This window comes from Lissotriton vulgaris, chromosome 2_1 (assembly GCF_964263255.1).
Source record: "Lissotriton vulgaris chromosome 2_1, aLisVul1.2, whole genome shotgun sequence".
Lineage (NCBI taxonomy): Eukaryota > Metazoa > Chordata > Amphibia > Caudata > Salamandridae > Lissotriton > Lissotriton vulgaris.
Window position 1 is genome coordinate 354,247,597 of NC_141687.1, and position 23,448 is coordinate 354,271,044.

The 23,448-nt window shown below is 49.2% G+C and overlaps 1 protein-coding gene across 2 annotated transcripts in view; it reads left to right on the forward strand.

Moving 5' to 3' along the window:
* Positions 1-23,448, forward strand: part of FLOT2 (flotillin 2) — a 351,376-nt gene that overhangs the window by 275,003 nt on the left and 52,925 nt on the right. For both annotated transcript variants that reach the window (XM_086955138.1, XM_086955139.1), the window contains exons 6-7: positions 3,950-4,063; positions 4,610-4,729. In XM_086955138.1, coding sequence (XP_086811264.1) covers positions 3,950-4,063; positions 4,610-4,729 — 234 coding nt within the window. The remainder of the gene's footprint in view (positions 1-3,949; positions 4,064-4,609; positions 4,730-23,448) is intronic.

Below are 23,448 nucleotides of genomic sequence, written 5' to 3' on the forward strand. Positions count from 1 at the left end.
GAGGTCAGATTTCACCTCGGGAGCGAGCGTCTGGTAGCTGCGCATGCGCGAATCAAATCCCTTGCTCACACACACACACACACACACAGGCAGCCCCCACCCCTCTGCATGCACGCACACACACACACACAGGCGCGCGCATGCACACGCAGGCATACGACACACATACAGGCACACATACAGGCACACTATCCCCCACCTCGCATTCTCTCTCAATCACACAGTCACGCATGCGCACACACATTCCCACACGCACACACGCGCGCACACACTCCCCCTCCCCCACCCCTCCCAGGCATACACACAGGCACACACGCACGCACGCACTTCACTTCAGCCCTGGGCCCCACTCACCGACTGCGCTCTTCCGGCGGGCTCCTCTCGCGCTCTGCGCCTCACGGCGCGTCTCGTCTCCTCTTCACAATCGGGGCTCCCTCAGGTCCGGGGAGCCCCGCAACAGGCGCCACACTCCTCCTTCTCCCCGGCCCCCTCCTGGGGACCCGGGCTGATTCGGACAGGCAGGGCGCTCCATGCGCCGGCAGCTCGCGGACCTCGGGAGGCGGGACTTCCGGTCGGCCGCGACCGGGTTGGCCGGCCGGCCAAGAGCTTCCGGGTCGCCGCGGGACTTGTTCTACAGTTGCCAGGAGCACACTGTTCATTTGGCAATAGCCGAGATTTTACAACACGTCTGATTGAACGCATCTGCTCTTATAGCGCATGCTCTGAACCCCGTAACCTCTTGGCACTCGAATATTTGTTGGATGAGGCACCTCGGGTCACAAGGAGCCGAAATGAACTGTGCAGGATCACAATGTTTAGTCGAGCTCGGAAGCCGGGACCCGAATTTTGCCACTGGCTCTCATCTCCTCCTGACTTTATAACCCGGCTCCACAAAGGTGCTCGGAGTTATCGAAAGACGAGCCTGCTCCTGTGTTTGACCTCCCCGCTGCAGGGTAAGGACCAGCCCAGCCCCACGTCAGTCCTCAGCTTAGCCCCCACGTCAGTCCTCAGGTGTGCTCCCAAGCGAGTTCAGCTGAGCTCAAAAGTACAGTAACCATGTTTGCACTGATCTCTGCTCTCCACCCAACCGATGACGATTTCCTAAGATCAACAACACATCACATTTTTTTTGATGCAGAAAAGTAGCCACAAAGAGCCTGCACACAGTTAAGCAATCCCTCTCTGACGCGGTCATCTGCTAAGCCTTACGTCTGGCTCACCCAGACACAAAGACCTGCACACGCGAGCACAGTGTGAGCTACCTCAGTGGGGGGCAGGGTGGTCTCATTGAAGCAACAGGGATTGACGCTAAGCACTACATGCCCCAGGCCCCTCCTTACACTGACCCGACACAATGCCACCTGCCCCCCACGACTCCAGCCGCAGAGAAATCCCAGACCCGTGCGGACGTCTGCAGTGAAGTCATGCATACCTCAGCCATTAACTATACAAATGATTATAAAATAACAGCACGCATAGCATTTACACCCCACATTTAATCTGGTTCTAAGCGCTACAAATTGTGGTAAATATAGAAAGTTCGGACGAAAGATAACACACGTTTGCATGGAAACACACACATGGCAAAGTGTCAAAGCATCAAAGCACAGATGAGTTCACAGGTCTTTTGGTCCCACAACCAACCACTCCATGTCCTTGCAAGACCACATCTATGTCTGAATTACACGTGTATGGTCGCAAGAAGGGCTGGTACATGTTGGAGAACATGAGACTGGTCCGTAGCTTGTATTCTGGGGTGTTGGAGGATGTGAGGCAGCCAGGAGCAGATTGGGACCTGAAGGGAAGGTAGAGGGTCAGGGGCAGATTCTGCAGAGAAGCCCAGTGTGGGTGCAGCTAAATAAGAACTTTGTGCATGAAAATCCCAACCCTGACCTGCATCAGGCTTGACGGACATCCTTACACTCAAAGTGCACGTGTGGACATTCTGCCAGTGTGGAGGACTCTCTGTAATGATGCATTCAGAACTAGGAGAGGGTTTGTGGGTGTTCCTGTCTCAGTCCAGCTACAGAGATCAACAACCGCAAACACATACACTGAACATAATCTTCACAAAAGTTATTTACAAAAGTTTAAGGTATTGCCATTAAAAATTACAATAACTTTTATTTAAGTATTGATTATAAAAAAAAAAATAAAAGCCATTGTTATTTGTAATATCAATACATCTAAGTCACGTAAATACAAAACATGTTGCATTACAAATGCTATAGGTGTCACATTTGCAAAAGATATAACTATTGGCATTGTAAATGACAAAGCTATTAATTTTGCTATTTTCAAAACCAACACATAAATAAAAAAATGTGTCATTTACAATACCAATAGCTCAAACTTTCCTAATGCGAGACCTATTGCATTGCAAATGCTTGTTTTTCATTGCATTTACATGAAGATTGCAGAAATCCTGCCTTTTGGGCCATGTTTCCAACCAAGCGCTGGCGACGGACGGTCGCTGCCCGAAGACCTGGTCGGGTGGCCGTGCACGCTTCAGCCGTCACTGCTGTGCAGTGCCACAGTATTCGTGCCCAACTTGTGCAGTGTTGGGCGTTCACCGAGGGACCCCACACGCATCTTTCTTTTGGAAGGGATTGCTCTGCTGTAGGGCGATGCGGTGGGTTGTTGCACGCCGTACGTGCGGTGCTTCTGCAGAATGTGGTGTGTTGTAGTGCGGTGATGATGTAGCTTGTCACCGTGCACTGGTGTAAAGTGCCGCTGTACAAGATTTTGCTGCACTTTGTGGCGCTGTAACGTTTGTTGGTGCGTATTGAGCTCCTGAACACCACTGTGCCACAATTTATGCTGGGTACACACAGACTCTGCCATGTGGCGCTGTACTTTGTGTTTGGTGATGTGATGTGTTACACGTGTACCGCTTAGTAGCATGGCGGGCGCTGTACGTTTTGCTGCTGTACATCAGGGCGCTATACAAGATTGCTTTTGTCAAGGGTCGGTGATGTTTGCTGTGCTAAATGGATGTACTTATGATGCAGTGCAGCTACGCGCTTTATAATATTGTGCTACACTTTGTGGTACCACACTTGGTGGTGAGAACTGCGGGCCTGCACGCTGTGCCTCTGTATGTACCTCGAGGCGCCATACACAAGAGCTGTGCACGATGTATGATCCTTTCAAACCCGGACACAGTTTCTTGCCCGAACTCCCAGCTGTTCTTGGCAGCTTCGGACATGTCTGGAAGAACAGGTTGGCGGCGCCAACACACAGCAGTATCGCTATATGGATACAGTGTGTGAAAAGCGCAACACATTGGTGGACTGCCATGCATATGTATGCATATATATTAATGCCTTATTCATGTGTGTATATATAAACATCTGTATATCTATATAAATACCAATATTAAGGCATCCATACATATACATACATATATGCATGGTATGTACATAAACGTTTAAAAAAACACTAATGAAAGCAAATCTAAAAGCTACCTAATTACAAACAGAATTGCTTAAGCTTAACTGAAGCCGAGACCGTTGCATTGCAAATGCTTGTTACAAAGAAGAAATGCAGGAAATGACTGTAATATTTCCATTCTCTTTAGTGTTTCTTGCAATTGCATTATTGAAGTAGTAAGAGATAGGGTGGATATGACCATGTTAACAGCCTCTGGAAGAGTGGCAAATCCAGGGGTGTGTGATGAAGAATTGACAACCTTATTGGACAGAAATTAACATATAGGGTCTGGCTTGAAAGCAATTGTTCGTTTTATGAAATAACATTCATAAAATAAAACTGAAAGTTTTCCAAAGTAAGCTCTTAGCATTTCATAGTGGCCCCTTTGAGTGATTCACCATATGCATGCTGGAAAAGCTTTTAGATTACTCTATTCTGAACCCTCAAACTATTTTGTGTAATATGGTGGGAGCACAGTCGATCCTCCGTGAATTAAAGAACTCTATTTTTGTTTTAGGATGTTTATGATAAAGTGGAGTATTTGAGTTCTTTGGGCAAAACCCAGACAGCTGTTGTGCAAAGAGATGCTGACATCGGAGTGGCTGAAGCTGAGAGAGATGCAGGCATACGGGTAAGTTCTACCCACCATCAGATCAAATACTCTAGAGTGGAAATGTTACTTTTAGCTGTGATACTAATTTCGGATAGCTATCTTTGGTTGCCTACCTTTGACACCCTGATGTCTTTCTAGTCTCAAGAGAAATTAAAGGACTGTAATATTAGTAAATGCTAAATTAAGTATGCATCTTTTCATTGTTAATAATTGTAATGTTTCTTAAATAGTAAGTTATGACAAGTGAGACGTATGTTTTACTGCTGTGGTATAATGTAAGCTGATAGCAATGCGGTAAGCTGAATATAGATAACAGAAAATGCCTTATGTTCTAACACAGTTTTACTAATTTCTTCCTGTTTTTACTTCACAAGCCACTTGCCAAATTCCCCATTGTACAATGAAATTTGATTCCCTTGATGACGCCTTCCATATTATTTTATGATCTTTCCTGAAAAGTAACCCACCCTGAACCCCTTCCCTCCAAAGTTGGTTTCAATGCATGTCTACAATGGAAGGATTTATCGATCTGTACTCAGTCTCCCCTTGATTTGATCTTTCCAGGAGGCCGAGTGTAAGAGGGAAATGCTGGATGTAAAATACCTCGCTGACACTAAAATGGCTGATTCCAAGAGAGCCTTTGAACTTCAGAAAGCAGCTTTCAGCCAGGAAGTGAACACAAAGGTAATTGCCGAGGTTTTACTGAGAGTCAGATGACCAATTGTAAAGGATTAGCAGATGTAGCTTCATGGAAATGTCCAGAAATCGTAACTGATGCTGAACACAACTCTAGAGAAATTCCATCTAAGCCCAGACATTTGTTTAGAAGGACATACTCCAGGGTGAAGATCCCCTAGAAGTCGGACTCCTGGATAGTCATAATTCCACACAGGCCTCATATGGATTTCCTTCCTCAGAAGTGCCACAGTGCATGTGCACTTCTCTTTCTTCTTGAATGGTTCCGTGCATTATTACTGTACTAAATGGCCTCCTTTCCTTTACTAAAGTGACGACCAGAGTTTCTGAAAAGCTCCAAAATTATATATACTCCTGGGCAGAAAACATTCCTCATTTTTGGGAACCACAGTCTGTTATCCACCTTTTATGCTTGTATATTTGGTTCCCATACTTTTTAGGTTAAAAATCTTGGAAATCTTGTTGGTACTGCTGAACACTGCAATCAGATTAAGCTACTGAAAGATCTCAGAAGTAGCGAATGGGCTTTTGCCTAGTTCTTGTTTGCATCTGTCTGGCGTACCCCAGCATTTGCGTGTTGCTGCTCATGGATGTTTATGGTATTTCGTACTCGCTGTTCTGCCTCTGAACCATTGGTTTATGTGACTGGCAGGAGGCAGTCCGCATGCCCGTAGCAGAGTGTGGGTTACAGAAAGTGGCTGGTGGCTCTCTGTTCATCTCTGCTGTTGCAGCCAGTATTTTTTGGGGCCAACAGCAACCACTGATGGAGCCCTGGGAGTGGTTGCCTTCACAGCCTCCTTTGTGCTTCCTGCGAATCATGGTGCCAATCCTGAGAAAATTCCACATTGGTGGACTGCCAGCACAGCATGCAACTGCAAGTCACCTGCTGTTCATCCCATACTCCACAACGCCCATTAGAACGTACTGGTGTTCATTGAAGCCTGCAAACCAGACCAATAGGTGAAGAAAACATGCAAGGAAATACACACCTCACATTAAGCCTTTACCAGCTAATAAATATGTTACCCTGCCTGAAATGTAACCAAATTCAATATGATTTAACTCACATTATCTAAGATATCTCAATTGTATCGGAAAAAAACATACATCTAGGGCAACGCTATTTTCTAGCAAACTTTCAAACTAAATGTATAAAAAATTGCTTAAGGGCATTTAGGAAGCATTGTGAAAGGGACTAAAGACTTCCAGTGCTATAACCAACCACCAGCTTTCATCAAGGACAGAAGCACTCGCCTACTGGAACAGTACTGGGCTGAAGTGTTGAGAGTTGGGCTTTTTCATCGCAAAAAATGTTAACCTGGTCCCAAACAGGGGCAAAGTTTACTTCTGATGCAACGTATTCATGTGTTTTTTGCACTACAGCTACCACACCAACACAGTAATAAAATATGATGTTTAGCCCATTCCCTACTTATAGTGAATCTCTGATAGTTCACGAGTCACATGGGAACAATTCAAAGAAAATGGAAATTTAGGCTGCATTCAGTCTACACAAGGGAGTAATACTATATACTATATCATTGTTGTTCTTAGAGGCCAACCATTCACTCTCAAATGAGACACTCAGAATCTTTGAAATTCTTGCCAAAGATGGTAACAGATAAGGGCACCTACCACTCATCTGCAATGACTCCAGAAATCACTGCTAAGACTAGAATGCATCAGCCTGGTCCCAGTTCTACCTCGACCGAGGATGTGAATAATTCTCAACTGACCTACCCAGTTTCACTGGCCATAAGCACAATCTCTGATGTCTTCAGTTTTTTCAAACCCATTGCTGTTCAAACGGAAAAGCAAACAAGCAATTTAAAGTATTAAAAAATAGAAAACATATGGGAGTCTCACATATAACCCTACAAGATAGCTTTCGATTTGCCTCAGCTCAGTTGATCAACATTCCAAAACACAGCTTTGCCTTATTGAGGATGGAAGATATCCTAGAAAAGATTAGATTCCTTCTATCTAGATTAGTGCATGCAGTGATGAATTACAGGTCTTCAACCTCCTCACACCGATCTCACTTGAAAGGTTAACACATGCTGGAAAGCACAATTGCAGAAAATGCAATATGTTCATCATCTCCTGCCGAGCCATCAATAATGATTGTGGGCTCCAATGGAGCCACCATACCATAACACATTAAGTTGTTATAGCATTAGCCTTTTCTCAATTTCAAAAGAGCAGGAATACATTGAACCTATTCATTCATCTGGCAGATTTAACCAGTCCAGAGAATAAGACTGCAATAAAGGGTTCAGGCGCATTAGTTCCTTACTACAGCAACAAGTGAATGCTCCGGCTCGGAAAGCTGAAGAAATTAGGCAACCTATAAAGGAATTCATGAAGGAACCGCCAAACCTAAGCAGCAACTCTATCCTCACTTGTATCCAAACAAGGAAATGGAAGCAGAAGAGGATGTAAATGCTGGAAATGTCATCCAGTTCTAAAGGCAAGCAGCAATAGGTCAGACATTTTACAAACATCACTACAAAATACAATTGTTTCAAGTATTCCTTCAGTTAGTAACTTAGGAACTAGCAATGAGGAATTCATGAAGCCTATAAGACCTCAGTACTCGAACAGTAAACTCTTGTCTAAACCAGAGTCCTCAGGAGCTTTTAGGATCAAATCTTTTTTATTGAGAGATACTTAGACAGGTCACATACACAGCAGGTCGCCTACAACCCCTTTCGGGCAGGGCGCTAGATTCAGATGCATGTTAAATTGCAGAGCGTGATTCATTAAAATAGTGATCACAAGCTAAGGAAAGAATACACAGCTTGTCGCCTATAACCCAGGTTGGACCGTCCGCGTAGGGGAGGCAGCAGGTGAAGGTCATCCAAGTGCAATAAAAGTGCATGCATTATCATAATTTGCTGAGAATAACCACAACCATGGCATTGCTTTGCTGAGTGTCTTGTAGGCGTTGAATCCCCACGAGAAAACGAAAGTAAAACAGGTGTAATGTAACATAGAATTGAACAAGAACCCTCCACCCTCCTCCCTTCCGACTAGGCCATTCAAAGTGTGTAGGATTTCTAGGAAGATTAAGTAAACTAAGAGATTCTATCAATGTGTGGTAGTGACTATTTTTTAGTTTTATATGTTCGAGGCATGTGGGCTGCTGAATTCATATCTGTGCATAGTCCGCCACCTAGTGTTGGGTCCGGATGATTGCACATTGTTGTCCTGGAAGAGTCTTCGAAGTATCACGAGATAGGTGGCTCCTCCCCTGGACTACAGTGCGCATGGGCATCGCCTCCATCCCCAGATTGTTTTTTTCCGCCATAGGGTTCGGATGTGTTTTCGGTTCCCTCCTTCGGAACCGATAGTTGTTCGATTTTACTTGAGACCAAAAGGTCTTTAGGCTGGGCGTCGGTATAGTTGCGTTCGGGTTTTCTTACTGACTCTCAGCTCCAATCTCCTACTGCCCTTCCACGTGCTTCGACGCGGACGGGCCTACACTAACTCATTTGCGATGGAGCGGACTCCTTTCAAGAAGTGTCCGCTATGTCACTCGAAATACTCGCACCTCGACGTGCACCCTGTGTGCAACACATGCTTGTCGCCGGATCACCGTGAAGACACCTGCATGGCTTGTTCAAAGTTTAGGAGTAAAAAAACTTTGAAGATTCGCCGGGCTAATCGACTCCAGGCACAGTTGTCGGCTTCGGCACCCCCACCTGATGACATCTTTCAGGAATCGATTGAGGAGGAAGCCGGCGTACAAGAGTCGGACTCTGGCCCCGCGTCCGAAGAAGAGGCCTACGACGCGGACGAGGAGGCCGGCGACGAAGTCTCCGGTGAGGTAGGGGACGACGAACTGATTTGTGCCGCCATGGGAGATAGCTCAGAGGAAGAGCATCCCCAAACGGACTCCGGGGTTTCCCCCCGTCATACGGCCCAGGTCGAGGGATCGCCTTCGGGCCTTACCCGAGATCTTACTACAAGTCCTACGTCCCCGCCCCCGGGCCCGGTCACGGACATTTCTGGCAAGAAACCGAAAGTGAAGCCAACCGGTCACGCACCCTCGGATGCGAAACCGAAACCGAAACTGGCGTTGGTAAAGAAGGTTCTGGAGGCGTCAACTTCCACGAAACCCAAAATGGCCGACTCGAAGAGCCACGCCAAGATGGCCGACCACAAAAGCCGCGCCAAAATGGCCGACCCGAAGTCCTCGGGGTCGGCGCCGAAGGTGAAGACTTCCGACGCGGCTGTGTCGGCACCGAGAGGGGTCGCGGACCCGAAGACGGCTTCGAAGAAGCGTCACGCCGACGGTGCGACGGGCCAGGAGGCGTCGGCGCCGAAGAAGAGGCCTGCCGACGACCGGGCTCTCGGAGACGAAGAGGCGCTCGAGACAGTTCAGCCCTCGGCATCCCTTACTAAGAAGGTGGGAGAATCCTTGAAGCGGATTCAACAGTCCACTGTGGTTCCCAGCCAGGACGCTGGCGTGCCAAGGCCCACGCCGAAGCCTGCCAAGGGACAAACGCCCATCCGTTTTACCCTTCCTCCCAAGTCGGCGCCGAAGGCCTTCGCGCCTAAGCAGAGCGGACATTCTCAAGAAGTATTGACGCCGAAAGCTGCCTTGGTGGTATCGAAGCTTCGGCTCCAACCGCTCGCGGTGGAGGAACGTCGAGAGGTGACAATCGACGCCAACACCGGAAAATTGTCGCTCCTCAAAAGAAAGATTACCTCGGAGCCGCCATTGGAACCCTTTAGGATTCCATTAAAGAACAAAAAGTACTCTGCGGACTCTTCGGCTCTGATGGAACCTCTGTCTCCACAAGCCATGGAACGCTCGCCGGCCCATTCCCCAGTGCCTGAGGTGGAGGAGGAATACGACGAGTACACATATCCTGCGTACTCGGATCCGGACGAGGAGCAAGTGCCCTGGACAGCAGGAGGCGACACGGACGACCTGCAGTCGGGTCAGGACACTCAACTTTTCGCCACTAAGACGTCCCCGACGGAGGACTCGGCGGCGTTTAATGCATTAATAGAAAGAGCTGCAGCGAACCATGACGTCGAACTGCACTCAGACCCTGTGGATGCGGACTTCTTGGTCGACACCTTCTCGGTAGCCGAAAAGCAAGTCAAGACGCTACCTATGCTCAAAGGGGTGCTGAAGCATGCACAGGAGGTATTTAAGGAGCCCACCCGGGCGCGGGTGGTCAATCCTCGCATCGACAGGAAGTATAAGGCGGCGCCCACGGATCCCACGTATATTAAGGGACATTTGCCATTGGACTCCCTGGTGGTGTCCAACGCTCGAAAGAGGGCGAATTCGCAGACTACTGGTGATGCTCCTCCCCCAGACAAAGAGTCAAAGATCTTTGAGGCATCGGGCAAACGCATTGCTGCACAGGCAGCAAACATTTGGAGGATCTCTAACACCCAAGCCCTGCTTGCACGTTATGATAGGGCCCATTACGACACATTAGAGGCCATCCTACAACACTTGCCTGACCAATACAAGGAGGCGGGGGAGATGCTCATTCAGGAGGGTAAACTCATTACTAATGCATCCATCAAATGTGCCCTAGATGTAGCGGACACTGCCTCCAGGGCTATCAATACAAGCGTGTTACTCAGACGCCATGCCTGGCTTCGAATTTCTGGGTTCAAGCCCGACATACAAACCACATTACTGGGTCAGACGGTGAATCCTGACCATCTGTTCGGCCCTGAAGTGGATGCCTCCCTAGAAAAAATGAAAAAAGATACCGAAACTGCCAAGTCTATGGGGGCTTTACAAAGTCAGCAGTTTCGGGGTGGTTCTTTTCGCCGCTCCAATTCAAGAGGCACCTCAAGAGGCCAGGCACCCCAAACCACGCAATACTACAAGGCTAACACCCAGTCCTCGTATAACAACAACAAGGGCAGGGGTGGCTACAGAGGCAATAATATCAAGGGCAGAGGACGTGGAAACAATGCCTCCAGGTCCACCGCCTCCAACAAGCAGTGACGTCTTGTCACTTCCCCCCGATCACACAACACCTGTCGGGGGGAGACTACAGCAGTTCCTGCCGGCGTGGAGGTCCATCACCACGGACAGGTGGGTGAGGTCTCTTATCCAGTACGGGTACTGTCTAGAACTTACGTCCATTCCACCGGACATACCGCCAAGAGGCCGTGCTATGTCCGACGAGCACTTGACCTTGTTGCAGCAAGAAGTACTAATCATGCTGCAAAAAGGGGCGATAGAGCTCGTTCCATTGCAAGAACAAGGAACAGGGGTTTACTCCCTGTATTTTCTCATTCCCAAAAAGGACGGATCACTCAGGCCGATCCTGGACCTCAGGCCCCTGAACTGGTACATCAACTCAGAGCACTTCCATATGCTCACGTTGCAGCAGGTGCTTCCCCTACTTCAACAGGGGGACTTCCTAGCAACGCTGGATCTGAAGGATGCCTATTTTCACATTCCCCTGCATCCTTCACACAGGAAGTATCTCAGATTCAAGATCTTAGACCAGCATTACCAGTTCAGGGTCCTGCCGTTCGGGGTCACCACGGCACCAAGAGTTTTCACCAAGTGCCTAGCGACTGTAGCAGCGCATCTCCGTCGCCAGCACGTCCATGTCTTTCCATACCTCGACGACTGGCTTATTCAGGCAAAGACGGAACAGCAGTGCGTAGACCACGTGTCACGCACCATTCACCTCCTGCACGATCTGGGATTCTCTCTGAACTACCCAAAGTCCCATCTCCAGCCCGCCCACGTGCGTCAGTATCTGGGCGCGACAATCAACACTCTGGCGGCCACTGCGCAGCCGAGTTCAGTGAGAATCGCCGGCATCCAGGCGCTGATCCAACGATTCAGACCCCAGACCTCGCTTCCAGCGAGGGTGTTCATGCAGTTGATAGGCATGATGGCCTCCTGCATCTCCATTGTCCCGCACGCGAGACTACATATGCGTCCGCTTCAGGAGTGCCTGGCACGTCAGTGGACTCAGGCTCATGGGCAACTGACAGACCTAGTGTTGGTGAGCGGTCGGGCGTACAACTCTCTGCATTGGTGGAAGCCACAAAACCTTTGCAAGGGCCGACCATTCCAAGAGCCTGTCCCACAGATCATCCTGACAACGGACGCCTCTCTCCAGGGATGGGGAGCTCATGTACTCCATTACACAGTGCAGGGACTATGGACACTTCAGCAAAGGAAGATGCACATCAATGTGTTGGAACTGATGGCAATCTTCATGGCCTTAAAGGCGTTCAAAGTACATCTGTGCAACAAGGTCGTGTTGATCCGGACGGACAACATGACGGCCATGTACTACATCCAGAAGCAGGGGGGAACACACTCTCCACAGCTGTCTCATCTGGCTCAGAGCATGTGGAAGTGGGCCATTCAGAGGAACATATTCCTCATGGCAGAACATCTCCCAGGCAAGGACAACCAGATGGCGGATCTGCTCAGCAGACACAGCCATCAGATGCACGAGTGGGAGTTACATCCATCAGTACTCCAACCGTACTTCCAAAGGTGGGGTCATCCAGAGATAGACCTGTTCGCCACAAAGGAGAACGCAAAATGCCAAAGCTTCGCCGCCAGGTTCCCACACCCCCAATCACAGGGCAATGCGATGTGGATGAACTGGTCAGGCAGATTTGCGTACGCTTTTCCCCCAGCACCTCTGATACCGCTGGTGGCACGCAAGCTCAGGCAGCACTCGATGACTCTCATCCTGGTTGCTCCTACGTGGGCTCGCCAACCATGGTACACCACGTTTCTGGAACTCTCCGTGGTACCGCATCAAAGGCTTCATCTCACTCCCAGCCTTCTGACGCAGAGCCATGGCGACATTCAGCACCCAGATCCGCAACAGCTCAACCTGGCGATCTGGCTCCTGAAGTCCTAGAGTTTGGCTACCTTAATCTTCCTCCCGATTGCATGGACATCATTCGGGAAGCGAGAAAGCCCACTACTAGAGCTTGTTATGCGGCTAAATGGAAGAGGTTTGTCGTCTACTGCGTGGAGCACAGCATTGACCCGCTAGACGCTTCCATTCAAAACATCATATGTTACCTCTTTCACCTGTATCGGTGTAATCTAGCTTACTCTTCCATCCGCATTCACCTGTCGGCTATGGCAGCATACCTCCAAAATAGGCAACACCTGTCACTCTTTAAGGTCCCTGCTATCAAGGCTTTTCTGGAAGGACTCAAGAGAGTCATTCCACCAAGGACTCCACCAGCACCGGAATGGAACCTCAATGTGGTTCTTACAAGGCTGATGGGTCCCCCCTTTGAGCCACTACACTCTTGCGAACTGCAGTTTCTGACCTGGAAGGTGGCTTTCTTAGTAGCAATCACATCGCTACGGAGGGTTGGCGAACTGCAGGCGCTCACCATCCAAGAACCTTTCTTCCAGGTCCATGCCAACAGGGTGGTGCTCCGCACTAACCCTAAATTCTTGCCCAAAGTGGTCTCACAGTTCCACATGAACCAAACTATTGAATTGCCGGTGTTCTTCCAAAACCCAGAGACGCTGGCGGAGCGGATGCTCCACACTCTTGATGTAAAGAGGGCCTTGATGTATTATGTGGACAGGACAAAAGATTTCCGCAAATCCAAACAACTTTTTGTTGCTTTTGCCACTCAACACAAGGGAAACGCAATCTCCAAAGCAGGAATAGCTAGATGGATAGTAAAGTGCATTCAGATCTGCTACGCTAAAGCAAAGCGCACTCTCACTATACCACCGAGGGCCCACTCCACTAGAAAGTTGGGGGCCTCTATGGCGTTCTTAGGTAACATTCCCTTAGAAGACATCTGTAGAGCAGCCACATGGTCTACCACTCATACTTTCACCAAGCACTACTGTGTAGACGTGCATTCAAAACAACAGGCAGCTGTTGGTCAGGCTGTTCTAAAAACGCTTTTTCAGACTGCTGCAGCTGGCACGGGCGGCCGCCGCTAATGGAGGGACTGCTATGTATTCTATGCACAGATATGAATTCAGCAGCCCACATGCCTCGAACTGCAAATGCTACTTACCAGTATGCATCTGTTCTTGGCATGTAGGGCTGCTGACATTCATATCGCCCACCCTCCTCCCCGGCGCCTGTAGCAGCTGCAGTATGTATTCATATACAAACATATGCTCATAGCATGGTCATCACTCACTTCTTCACTCCATCTCTGCCTATGGCTAAAAACAATCTGGGGATGGAGGCGATGCCCATGCGCACTGTAGTCCAGGGGAGGAGCCACCTATCTCGTGATACTTCGAAGACTCTTCCAGGACAACAATGTGCAATCATCCGGACCCAACACTAGGTGGCGGACTATGCACAGATATGAATGTCAGCAGCCCTACATGCCAAGAACAGATGCATACTGGTAAGTAGCATTTGCATTTCTGTGTCTAGTGAGATATTAGGCTCTCTCTTAGATCTGAAAAGACGAGAGCACTATTTGCGTTTTTGAATACCCCTCACTCACTAAAAGTGTCATGCTTCATCATGGGGGTCTTCCCGTCCCTCTAACGGGGCGGGGCGTGCTGCGACCTATGAACTACGTGGGAGCACTCAGTTTATGTGACAGAAGGCTATGTGTCAGTGCAGGAGGTGTCAGTGAAGTGTAGGGACCTAATGCGTGAGTGTAAGAGAGGATAAAAAAGTAAAAAATTCCCTGGCTAGTAGAAGAAATATATTTTATTCGCTTCTCTGGCTGGGAACGTTAAGAAGGGGGTTTTGAGGTAGAGCAATAGCTTGTTACCAGGTAGACATGTTTCGTAAACAGTCCCCTACTGTTTACTCATCAGGACCATCTAATGGTCCCTACTACACAATGCTCGGTTCTAAAATGATAAGCCTAAAGTCCTATAAACAAGCAGCAAAAATAAGCTGCCTGTTTGAGCTTCAGGGCATGAGCTGGCCCAAGTGAAGCATGGTAAGTTTACCAATATTGTCAAAAATATTGACCTATTGCGGTCTCTGTAAAGGAAATGGGAGAAAAAGAGAGAGGAAGGAAAACAAAACATGAATATGTTGTCTCACATCAGTGGGCGTATAGCGCAAACATTTGGAAGTGCCACATCCACGATGAGTGGCCTTTCGGTGATGAAGCATACATGATGCGCTTCATGGACAAGTAGACAAGTAAAATTTGACTTGTTCGAATGGTTAATGGACCAAACGTGTCTCAAATAACCCTACTGGTCTTAGAGTAACGTTATCTCATCAAACACACACCAGTGACTCGATACATACAAACGAACAGCCCATAATGGGAGAGAGGTTTTGGAGTTGCTAGGAAGATTGCCAAGGGTCCGGGACAATGTGATTATGGCGACTTCTCTCTGTTCAGGCGGTAATAGCTTAACCCCGTCGATGCTGATGACGAGCTTAGCTCGTCATCAGCCACGGGGGGCGTGTGCGGATGACGAGCTGAGCTCGTCATCTAACGCGGCTTTTGCAAAAAAGCAGCGTAGCGCAAAAATCACCGCAGCAGCGATGCGGTTAAGAATACGCGAGTACGCATGCCGGGTTAATTCTCTGAGCTTTTTGGACAGGATATTGGTAAACGGGGACTATATTTTCACATATGTTGTGGGGTCAGCATTGGCGGCCATCGAAAGTCTTTCCATTACCAGCAATGACCATAGCTGATGAAGCCATTGCCCATGGTCCAGAAGTTTGTCTGAGCCCCAGTTTTCCAGGAGTAGCCTGTGGGCTGCATTAAGGGCCATAGCTATCTGTCGCTCCCTAATAGACAGGTGCAGTTAAGTGAGAGCTTTAGGGAGCCCCAGTAGTATGTAGGCTGGTAATCGGGGAAGCTCAGTATTAAAAGCGCTGTCTGTATCATTCAAAATGAACTCCCAGAATCTTGTGAGCTTGGGGCAATTCCACAGTAGGTGTATTAGTGTCCCAGGGTTGCCACAGCCTCCCCAGCACGGACCATCACAAAGCGCATTCCATTTCTGAATGTGCACCGTGGTATAGTACCAATATGAGCTAATTATATGGGCTGATTCAGTGTGTCCTGCGTTATATACTGTGTGGTGAGCCCTGTAGAATATGTCTCCCCATTCTTTTTCAGAGAGGCTGTGCCTAATTTCTGCCTCTCAGCAAAGTTGGCCCAGGGTCCTACGAGGGGGAGGCACTTTCATCAGGTAGCGGTAGATTTCTGAGGTAAGTTTCTTGTCATGTGATTTGAGGAACAGTCACTACCCGAACGGGGTCATAGGTCTGCTTGCTTTACGGCGTGTTTCTGGGCTGAGCAGCCAATGGATAAGTTGGGTGTGGGTGAACCGGTCATTTTCCGATAAAGAGTATTGTAATTTAAGTTGGTCAAAAAGGATGGGACCATTGTGATCGAAGAGACAATCAACCCTCTTACAGCCACCCGCCAGCCACCGTTTAGCGACGCCCGGTGATAAACCGGGAGGAAACTCCAGGTTTGTGAATAATGGGGTAATTGGAGAAGTGAAGGACGAGAGCCCAGCAGTGTTCACCACCCTGTCCCAGATTTTTAATGTAGGGCTTGTGACCGGGGATGAGTAGCGACCCCAGTATCTATGAGCCTGGGGGAGCCAAGCCCAGTATCTATGATCCTAGGGGAGCCAAGCCTCTCCAGATGGTCGAGCCCACCACTGTTTGGTCCATAAGGACTCAATGCTTTTCCATCATTGGGCGATTCCACTCTATCAAATATCTCAATTGGGTGGCTTGGTAGTACCGCAAGACATTAAGAACCCTCAGACTCCCTTCTTGCTTAATGCGTTGGATCAGTTGTTTCTGCAGTCTGGGCTTCATCCCCCCCTAAATGAAGCAAATTATTTCTCATTGAAGCAAACGCAGCTACCTGGGAGGGGCAGAAATAGGACGTGTCTGGAAAATGAAAAGGGCCCTGGGTAGCATGTTCATCTTCACCGCAGCTATCCTTCGTAGCCAAGATAAAGGAATGCACAGCCACCCATCCAGATCTTTACGGAGTGCGGCCCTAAGTTTAGAGTAGTTGGCGTGCATGGCTTTAGGGAGGCTCCGGGCCAGTACTATTCCTCGGTGTGGGAGATCGGCCTCCACCCATTGAAAATCATACAGTGCGCATAGAGCTTGCCCTGTCTGGTTGGATAGTGAGATTTAAAATTTGCGATTTCAGCAGGGTTATCTTGAAGCCTGACACAGCCCCAAAAAGGATCCAGCTCTGAGATGATAGCAGGGAGTGAGGAGAGGGGCCAGACGACAGAAAATATAATGTTGTCAGCTTAGAGGCTAATCAGATGTCGAACAGCTCCAAACTTGATGCCCACTGTGCTGGGGTCGTCTGTCAGCCTCTGAGTGAAGGGTTCCACATTTAGAGCGAAGAGGAAAGAGAAAAGCGGGCAACCCTGCCTTGTGCCTCACTCCATTCTGAACCTGCTAGAGATCACTCCATTAACCCGAACAGTTGCACTGGGCGCGTTGTATATACTGTGTACCCAATTCATAAAACGCTTGCCCACCCCAACGCACCTAAGAGTTGCAAACATATAGGGCCAATTCACTCTATCGAATGCTGTCTCTGCGTCTATAGCCAGTAAATGGTCGACTTCCCAGGAGCGCTGGACTTCGTCGATGAGGTAACACACACACACACACACACTCGCTTGGTGTTGTCCCCACACTGGCGCGAGGGAATAAACCCAGCCTGATCATGGTCAACCAGGTCCGGAATCGGGATTGAGGCAGTGAGCCAGGATGCTGGCAAACAGTTTTGCATCCACATTGAGCAAGGATATCGGGCGATAGGAGCTGCACTGCTGGGGACCCTTCCCAGGTTTCAGGATTACCGAGATCGAAGCTTGCAGCATAGATTCTGGCAGCGCTCCGGTCTCTGCGAAGGAATTAAAAAGGCGGGTTAACAGGGGAGCTAATTCAGGGCAGACCATCTTGTAAAAAGCAACGCTGGATCAATCGGAGCCTGGAGATTTCATGGGTTTCAGCCTTGCGATCGCAGAGATCACCTCTTCTATTCTGATGGGCTGATCAATGGTCTCTGATTCTACAAGTGGAAGCGGGGTAATCGCAGCAGACTGAACATAGAGCTGTGGGTCAGAGGTTGCTACGTGGTCTCCCTTGTACAGATGAGCGTAAAACGCCCGGAATTCAGCCGCAGTGGCTGAAGCATCAGATGTAGTCAGGTCTGACCGAGTGTGGATAGCTTTGACTGCGTTTGTGTGTTTGCTGCGTAGGCCTTAGGCTAGCAACCGGCCCACTTTGTCCCTGCATGGAATTTGTGTTTGAGGCGGAGCATAGCATATTCGGCATTATCGAGATCGAGGCTCTTGAGCTGAAGTTGTTCTTTTCCAGCTTGTGCCAGATTCTGGGAGCTCCAGTGCGCGTCTGAAGGGACTCAAGTTCTAATACCGATTTACCCAGCTCCTCCCTCTTATCCTTCAGGGCCTTGCTTTCATGTGCCTCTTTCACTATAAGAGCTCCTCAGCAAACAATTTGAGGGCTTCCCAGACTGAGGAAAGAGGAACCTCACCTGAATCCTTAACTTCTAAGTAGTCATTGATCATTTGCCTGATTGAGGACACAACACCAGGTGAATGTAACAGTGTTTCACGAAGGCGCCGAGGTGGTTGTTGAGAGGGGGTTGTGGGTTGAGTGTGATTGCTGCGTGGTCCGATAGGGAGCGGGGCTCAATGGAAGAGGCTGTAATTTGTTCCTATGCCGAGGGAGAGGCTATGAAATGATAAAGCGGGCATAGTTTTTGTGTGCTGCCGAATAGAACGTGTAGTCCCGTTCATCAGGGTGCCTTAGGCGCCACACCTGGCGTAGTCTGCTGTCAGCTAGCCAGGTCAGTCCCTCTGGGGAGGTACACCCTGCCTGTCCCGTCCGTTGTCCGGAACAGTCCCGCCCCTATCCATGACTAGGTTAAAGTCTCCACCCACAAAGATAGCCTGATCTGGGTCTGAAGGATCCCTGCAAGTGCCTCTAAAATAAAGTTCTCCTAACGTTTGTTGGGGGTGTAGAGTGAAGCTATCGTGAAGTGATGACCAGTGCACTCGGATGACCAGTAAGCGACCCTTAATCTCAAAACAGGTACCTAAGATTATCTCCTGGAAGCGACTGGAGAAAAGAACTGCTACTCCCCTCTCTTTCCAATCCCCGGTGACCAAAACTCGTGTGGGAATCGTCTAGTATGCATTCTATGGGTGTCTTGTGCTAGCAAATGCGTTTCCTGAAGCAAACAAATATCCCCTTGCGAGTGTTCTTAAAAAAGAAAGTATTGTAAATCTTTTAGTGGGATTGTTAAGGCCTTTTACATTAAGTCTAAGTAGTGTGACCTCCATAGTACAAATAGTTGAGAGAACTAGGAGAGCGTAAGTGGGAGGCCCAAGATGTTAGCTGTGCCGTATATGAGAGCCAGATATGCAGGGTGATAAGTGGTCAGTCAGAAGGGAAGCCTTTGAACAATACCCCAAACCCTCAACAAGAAGCAAACAACTAAAATAAACAAGTAGTCCATAAAGTCTTTTGTGCCTTGGAAGTTTGGATACATGGGGGTTACCAGGGCGTAGCGAGCCAACATTGTTTGAAGTGGGTTAACGCATCCACCCCCACCCCTCGGTCAGCAAACTTTCTGCCAATGCAAAGTACCTTATGTTTAACTCCGCCTCTCCCTTGCCATGGCTGCCGGGTCCAGTTGGTAAGGCACAGGCCCCAGACCCCACTGAGGCTGAGGCCCACATCCTTTCATGTCCTGGACCTTCTCCTCCGGTGAAGGGCGCAGGGAGACCGATTTGGAGGGTGCGAACTCGAGGATTTTGTAGACCTCGGACAAAGAGCGTAGTTGGTGGGGTTTGCAGTTCAGTCTGAAGATAAGGCGAAATGGATGGCCCCAGGAATAGGAAATGCCCAGAGAGTGGAGATGTCTTGTGACCGGACGGAATTCCTTCCGTTTCAGGAGAGTGGATCCTGCTAGGTCTTGAAATAGCTGGAGGGAGTGGCTGCGAAATTGTATCTTCTGGCCCGTTAGGGCCACCTTGAGGATTGCCTCCTTTTCCGTAAAGCTGTGAACACAGACCAGGATGTCTGCAGGTGGGCGAGGAGATGTCCTGGGGAGGCCAACTCTGACATTTATCCAACTTGATGCCACTAGGCGTGTTGTCTACCGGGATGCTTCCAAACAGGGCCTGGACATTGCCCTCCAGATCCTTTCCCTCAGCACCAGTGGGGGCTCCCCTAATGCAAATGATGTTTCTTTGCGACCTGTTTTCCAGGTCCTCTGCATGAGCCTGGAGGTCTCGCAGCTGGTCCTGTAAGAGAATGATCTCTTGCTGGAGGGCTTCAATTTCACGAGTTCGATGCCACTCGCTCTCTCACCTCATCGAAGTCTCTGCGCACCTCCCTGAGTTCCAGCGTGAGAATTTTTTTAACCATCGGCAGTCTTTTTTTTTTTAATTTATTTTTTATAAATTTATTTTTATTGCAGAATCACAGGGAGCCATTTACAGTCAATCAGAAATTTCAGTTATGCATCACTGTCGGCGCTTCTTACAGCCGGGTGAAGGATACACGGCCATTTAGCCCACATCCCTGAGGTTGGGCGGCAAGTATCATTAGAGCGCTACAATTACCAAGTAGAACACAAATATGAGCATTCAATAGGCGTTCCGAGTTTCTGCTTTTTTTGTTCTTTTTGTTGAAAACCCCCCCCCACTCCCCCTAATTAACCGTAAACACTAGGTTCATACCTTCAAATATACATATACGAAAAAATTGCAGCAGTTACACTTCTTTTCCCCCCCGCCTCCCACCAGTGACAGCCAAAGTCTTTCACAGTTCAGGGTCCAAAGGTGCAGGGGACTCACGGCACCCAGTAGGTTCAGTATGGTTCATCGTACCCTTTTGTAGAGATGTCTCGTTTGTCCCCGTGTCGCGTCCCGTACCCACCCTCGGAAGCCCTTTCTACAGCCCCCCGTCCAGCCCATGATAGTGTCGCCACTTTGACCAAACTCTACGGAATTTTTTCGGGCATCCCCTGGCCTTATAGGTAACCCTCTCTGCTGCCATATAGAGGTCCAATCCTCTCCTCCACTCCTCCAGATCTGGGGGTTCCGGCGCCCCCCAGTGTTTTGCAATGACTCTTTTGGCAACAACCAGTGCAGGGATCAGAAAAGTAAGAAGTGGGCGAGACAGGTCTACCTCGTTGGTCATGCCCAGCAGTGCCAGCTTGGGATCCTGCGGGATCGAAGCCTCGAAGACCTCCTCTAATTCCTTAAATATCTGGGTCCAGTATGTTTGTATTACATCACAGGTCCATATCGTATGGTAAATATCTCCCTCCCCCTGCTGGCATCTAAGGCATCGTGGGTCCTCTTCCTTCCCCATTTTGCTCAGACGTACCCTGTCATAGTAGGTTCTATGGAGTATATTAAACTGAATAAGTCGTAATCTAGACTTGATTGCCACCTCCCGGGGATCCATCAAAACTATCTCCCAGTCCAGGTCCTCCATCTCCCCCACCTCTGCTTCCCATGTGTCCCTGAGTCTTGTCAAATCTCCCAGCATGTGATTAGTCAGTATTTTATACATCAGGGAGGCCTTTCCCGCTATCTGCTCTTGAAGGAGCCTCCCCTCTAGTGGTGCATACTCGGGGATGTCTTTGAGTGTGATGTTTTGGGCTTTCAAAGCGTGCCGTAGTTGGATATATTTGAAATGCTGCGTATTATGCAGCCCAAACTCTGATTGAAGGGCTGTGAAAGATTTGAGTTCCCCCTTGGCTATTACGTCCCCTATGTTGGAGATGCCAATATCGTCCCATTTTTGGAACCCGCGCAATTTATTAAGTTCCGCCAACCACTGGCAGTGCCACAACGGTGTCTGTCGTGTGGGCTTATTTTCCCAGCCCATGCGTCGTGTGGCCCTCGTCCATGCATTAAGTGTTATAGACGTAGCCGGGAGAAGGCGAGCCCTTCTAAAACTCCCATACAGATAACACAGTATGTTCTTGGACGCCATTTTAGTTCTCTCCAGGACGTACGTCGGGTGATCTGCCGGGGCGTGGAGCCAGTCATTAATTGGTGTCAGATGTTCTGCCCAATAGTAAGCCTCTAGATTAGGGAGCGAGATCCCTCCACTATACTGGTGTCTCTGAAGCGTGGACAGGGCCACCCTGGGATGTTTTCCTAGCCAAAGGAAGGATCTCGGATCCGCATGGATCCTGTTGAGGACCGCCACGGGTATTGGATAGTATTCGTTTTGTAGGGCGTATAGGAATTTCGGCAGTGATCATTTTGTACATGGCCGCCCGGCCCAGGAGTGTCAATGGGAGCTGTCTCCAGCGGTCCATATCTGCCACCGCATTAATTATAATCCGCTCCAAATTCCTTTGGAACAAGAGGATCGCCTCTGTGGTTATATAGATCCCGAGGTATTGGAAGCCTTCTGTGGTTGTCAGCAGTTACTCTGGGAGCCTCCCCCACTGATTGCATCTCCCAGGGTCGTAAAGTACGGATTTGCGCCAGTTTATTTTGTGGCCCGCCATCTCACCGTACCGTTCTAGTTCTCGGAAGAGCTCCGGCACAGTGGTCTCCGGTTTAGTGATGTAGAGCAGGACATCGTCCGCGTAAAGCGAGATCTTTTCCGGAGTCAAGTCTGTGTCGTCTCTCGTAAAGCCATGAATGCCCTTGTGCCGGATTCTGGCTGCGAGCACTTCTATGGTGAGCGTAAAGAGGAGGGGGGACAGGGGGCAGCCCTGTCTAGTACCTCTCTGAATTTGGATCTCCTGTGAGAGTATCCCGTTCACCCTCACCTTAGCCCGCGGGCTAGTGTAGAGGAGCCGGACCCATTTGATAAATTTTGGCCCGAAGCCAAACTTCTGGAGCACTGCAAACAAGAAGGGCCAGTGGACCGCGTCGAACGCCTTCTCGGCATCCAGGGAAAGGAACCAATGTGGCTCACTTCGCCCTCTCACTTCTTGTAGCCAGTTATGGGTTCTCCTGAGATTCAGTTTCGTTGCTCTGTCCGGCAGGAAGCCAGATTGGTCCAAATGTACGAGGCCCGTAATGAACGCCCTCAGGCGAACTGCCAAGATAGTTGCCAGCAGTTTTACTTCTGTAATTAGTAGGGAGATCGGCCGGTAGGAGGCACAATTCTTCCGAGGTTTGCCCTCCTTATATATCGGAATTATCGTGGCCGTAGCGAGATCTGGGGGGAGCTCTCCCTCCTCGAAGGCGCCAGTAAAGAGGCCTTTAAGATGACGAGTCGGAAGGTCAGCTGCCCGCTTAAAAAGCTCTGCTGGGAAACCATTCGGGCCTGGGGTTTTGCCCGGTCTCAACTTGGCGATGGCATCCGTGATGTCATCAGATGTTATGTCTGCCTCCGGGTCTTCAGGGGGAGGGACCGGTAGGACTGTTTCGTCTAGATATCGTAGAGCTTCCTCATGGGTAGCCAGGTCGCGGGCAGTATAAAACGTTTCATAGTGAGTAGCAAACACTTCTGCTATCCCAATGTCTGTGTTAACCGTAGTTCCGTTCTCAGTAGCAATACTGTCTATCCACCTCGCCGCTCGTTCTTTTCTGCTGAGCCACGCCAAGAGTTTTCCTGACTTGTCTCCTACGTCATATAATCGGTGGAGGGTGGCAAGGGATTGGGTCTTGGCCTCATTAGTTGCCAGTTCCCTATACTGTTTCTGGGCATCAAGTAATCGTCTGAGGGTTTCGCTGCTTCTACGGGTCAGATATT